Source organism: Eumetopias jubatus, unplaced genomic scaffold (genome assembly GCF_037043125.1).
Source record: "Eumetopias jubatus isolate StellerSeaLion01/CBP00866 unplaced genomic scaffold, mEumJub1_p1.0 scaffold_16, whole genome shotgun sequence".
Lineage (NCBI taxonomy): Eukaryota > Metazoa > Chordata > Mammalia > Carnivora > Otariidae > Eumetopias > Eumetopias jubatus.
This window is the reverse complement of record NW_028274822.1, coordinates 80476258-80479370: the sequence shown is the minus strand read 5'-3', so window position 1 is coordinate 80479370 and position 3113 is coordinate 80476258. Positions and strand designations below refer to the sequence as shown.

At 59.5% G+C, this 3113-nt stretch overlaps 1 protein-coding gene across 1 annotated transcript; it reads right to left on the bottom strand.

Moving 5' to 3' along the window:
- Positions 1 to 1055: 1055 nt before the first annotated feature.
- On the bottom strand, positions 1056 to 1331 carry HRK (harakiri, BCL2 interacting protein). The gene has a single exon (XM_028116487.1). The coding sequence runs from the start codon at positions 1329 to 1331 to the stop codon at positions 1056 to 1058; it is 276 nt and encodes a 91-aa protein (XP_027972288.1).
- Positions 1332 to 3113: the final 1782 nt, after the last annotated feature.

Below are 3113 nucleotides of genomic sequence, written 5' to 3'. Positions count from 1 at the left end.
ATTCTCTGCAGCTCTGCTCTGTTCCAGATCTAAGAAGACAATCCCTTAACACGTTTGCTCCCCTAGGCGCACAGCTGGTGCTCAATAATTCTCCAACCCCAAGGGCCTAGTGCACAGAAAATGCTCAGTACCTTTCTCCCACTGGTACCAAACGCTGTGGGCGCTCAATACTCACTCCCCACGCCCACCAGCACGCCGTGCCTGGCATACCGCAAGCTTTCAAACATTCCCTCCCTAAGCATTTACGGCCTAGCACCCAGAAGGAGCTCAATAAATGCTCTTTCATGAAGACTTCCCCTTGGGGTTTCCCTAACAGCCTCCGATCCCAGCCCACTTTGGGGGCACCTTCTTCTCCATCTCAGCTCTAACCGGGTGAAGAGGAGGCCAAGCTCCTTAAACGGGACACGTCGTTGCCGAAAGAGCGAAGAAGTTGGCAAAGCGGAGGAAAACTGCGAAGTGCGCGGGGCCGTAGGGGGAAAGACAGCTCCACCGGAAACCTGGAGGCGCTCCGGGAGAACGGGGAACAGAAACGAGGGAAGTGCCACTTAGGGAGAAGAGGGTTCGGAGACTGGCGACTTAGGACGGCAGCCGGCTTGGAAGAGGGCGGGGGACTTGCCTTGAACCCGAGATAGATTAAAATTCTTCGGCGTGGCCGTGTAACTACGTCCTCACTGCAAACACACTTTTTACTTGCACTGCTTGTAAACTGTGTTTACTCGAGGCGCTGGTGGGGATTGAGGAGGCTAAAGTACCCCCCCCCCGCCCAAAGCCATCCCACTGGAGAGAGTGGTAAGATGCCCCAAGAAGAGGACAGGAACAGCGGACCTGACACTTGGAAGGAGAGATGGCAACTGGAGGGGAGGAGGCTGGCGAGAGGAGGGAGCAGGGGAAGAAAGAGATGGGAAGGGAAGAAAGCATACTTGTCGGTCGCTCCGGCGCTCCCAGCCTGCCCGGCGTGACCAGTCCCCAGCCACCGCGCCCTGGCGCTCGCGCGCGTACCTGTTGCTCTCTCCGGCTGGGTCTCGGCTCCGGCCCCACCAAGAAGCCCCGCGTTCCTACAAGTTCCGCCTGCCGAGCAGCCAGGCCGCCAGCGCCGCCACCTGCGCGGCCGCGCACAGCCAGGGCCAGTAGGTGGGGAGCGCGCCGGGCGCCGGCGCCCTCCGGCTCCGCGCGCGGCGCCGCCACATGGTGCGCTGGTGCAGCTCGTCGCCGAGCGCCTTGAGCCGAGCGGCCGTGAGCTGTGCGGCGGACGAGCGCAGACCCAGGCGGCCCGCGCTGCAGGCGCACACGGCCGGGGGGCCGCGGCCGCGGTGCAGGGGGCACGGGCACATGACCGCTCGCCTCGCTCCCTCCCCGCGCTCGGGCCGCCCCTCGCCTCCGCTCCCTCCGGCCTCTGCGCCTGCCTCCGCCGCGCTCCAGCCGCCGGGGGCCTCCCCTGGACACCAAGTTTCTCCTTGTGTTGTGCGTTTGTTGTGCTGACGGCGCTATTATTAATTAAAGTGTCACATGGTGGAGGGGGGCGGGGAGGGCGCGGGGAGGGGGGTTACATCATCCGGCCCCCGGGGGGGGGGCTGCAGGCAGAAGAAACCGAGAGGTAACTTTTAACCCTAGCGGCGCCGGCAGCGAGAGGGCGCGCGTTTGGGAGGGGAGGAGCGCGGCGCGCTGGGACGCGACCAGGCCCCCGCCGCCGAGGTCCCGGGCTTGGAGGGTCGCGTGGGACCCCCGCGGAGGCGGAGAGCGCGAGGGAAGGCCTTCTCCTTCTCCTTTTCCTGAATTCAGCTCCGCTTCCGATTTGGCGAGGGAAGCAGGCTTGTTTGCCGTTTTGGATGAAGCTGATAGCGAATTCGGCTGCGTTATTCAAAAAATATTCCGAGGCTATTGTTTTGTTTGGGGGAGGTGGGTTGATTGAAAATCTCCTGAGAGAGCCAGATTCAACCCAACTTGCCCACTTTCAGGTCTGACTCGGCACCTATAGGCTTCGGACCTGAATACATCCGACACACGCCCCCACCCCGCTCGGGCTTCCCCGTCAAACCCTAACGCGCCCCCAAAGCCTCTAGAACGCTTGATCGGGGCGGGGGGGTTAGAGGGGGTCGGTCCCTAGCCCCGGAGAGGCGCAGAGGCGCGCACCCGAAAGACCCTCGCAAGGGGCTTTCTGGAAGGTAACTTATTTTTGTCTGCTTCCTTGTGAATATTGTTTTCCTGCCGGGTTACAGTTTCTAGCGGCGATCCCGATTAATGCGCAGTGGAGACCCTGAGGGACCAACGAGGGGGAGGGGCTCGGGGGACTTTAGACTCCAAAGGCCGCAGTTGTCCCTGCTTAGTGAAGATACAGATGGGTGAGGGGCACTCAAGATTTGGGGGGAGATAACCCTTCTCTGATCTTAAATTTAACGGGATTCAGATAACTTTGGGATTCAGAAAACTGGAGGAGCCAGAGGTGGCTCCAAGCCAGCTGTCCGGGACCTGATGAGGAAACTTTGTCTTCTTCCGCCGGGCAGAGGGCTGCCAAGGCCCGAGTCCTTTGGTCTCTTGGAAAACATTCTCAAGACTATGAACATCGTTTGGGTTTGCATTTGTCATTAGGAGAGATTTCCCCTTGGCCTCCCCTGGCATGGTCAGGTGTCAGATCCCAGCTCTGCAGTGTGATCTTGGTGGGCCCTGCCCTCACCCAGCCTGTTCTCCTATCCTTTGGAAGGGTCATCACTTACCTTCTGAGTGACCTCTATGCAGGTTACTGGGCTCTGGTCCCTGCCTGGCTGCCTTAAGTAAATCCCCCAACACTTGGGGGGGTGGGGTGGGCGGTGCTATTACTATCCTGTTTTACAGATGAAGAAACTGAGGCACGGGGAAGTAAGGCCTCTTGCCCAAGTTCACAGAGTTAGTGAAGAGGGAAACTGGATCTAAATTAAGGCAGCATGCTGCAGACTATAAACGCTTAACCACGGTTTTATACTGCCCCCTGTAATCTGGGAATAATAATACCTCCCTCCCAGGATTGGGGCAGAAATTAAATGAGAGAAATGTATGCCAAGCACCTGGCATGCAGCGGGCCCTGGATAAACCTTGGTTCCCTTTGCTTTTGGCCAGAACCACTTCCTCATTCTCCTGGG

Excerpts from the sequence above, each read along its gene's own strand:
- HRK (XM_028116487.1), bottom strand. The coding sequence starts at position 1,331 with ATGTGCCCGTGCCCCCTGCACCGCGGCCGCGGCCCCCCGGCCGTGTGC.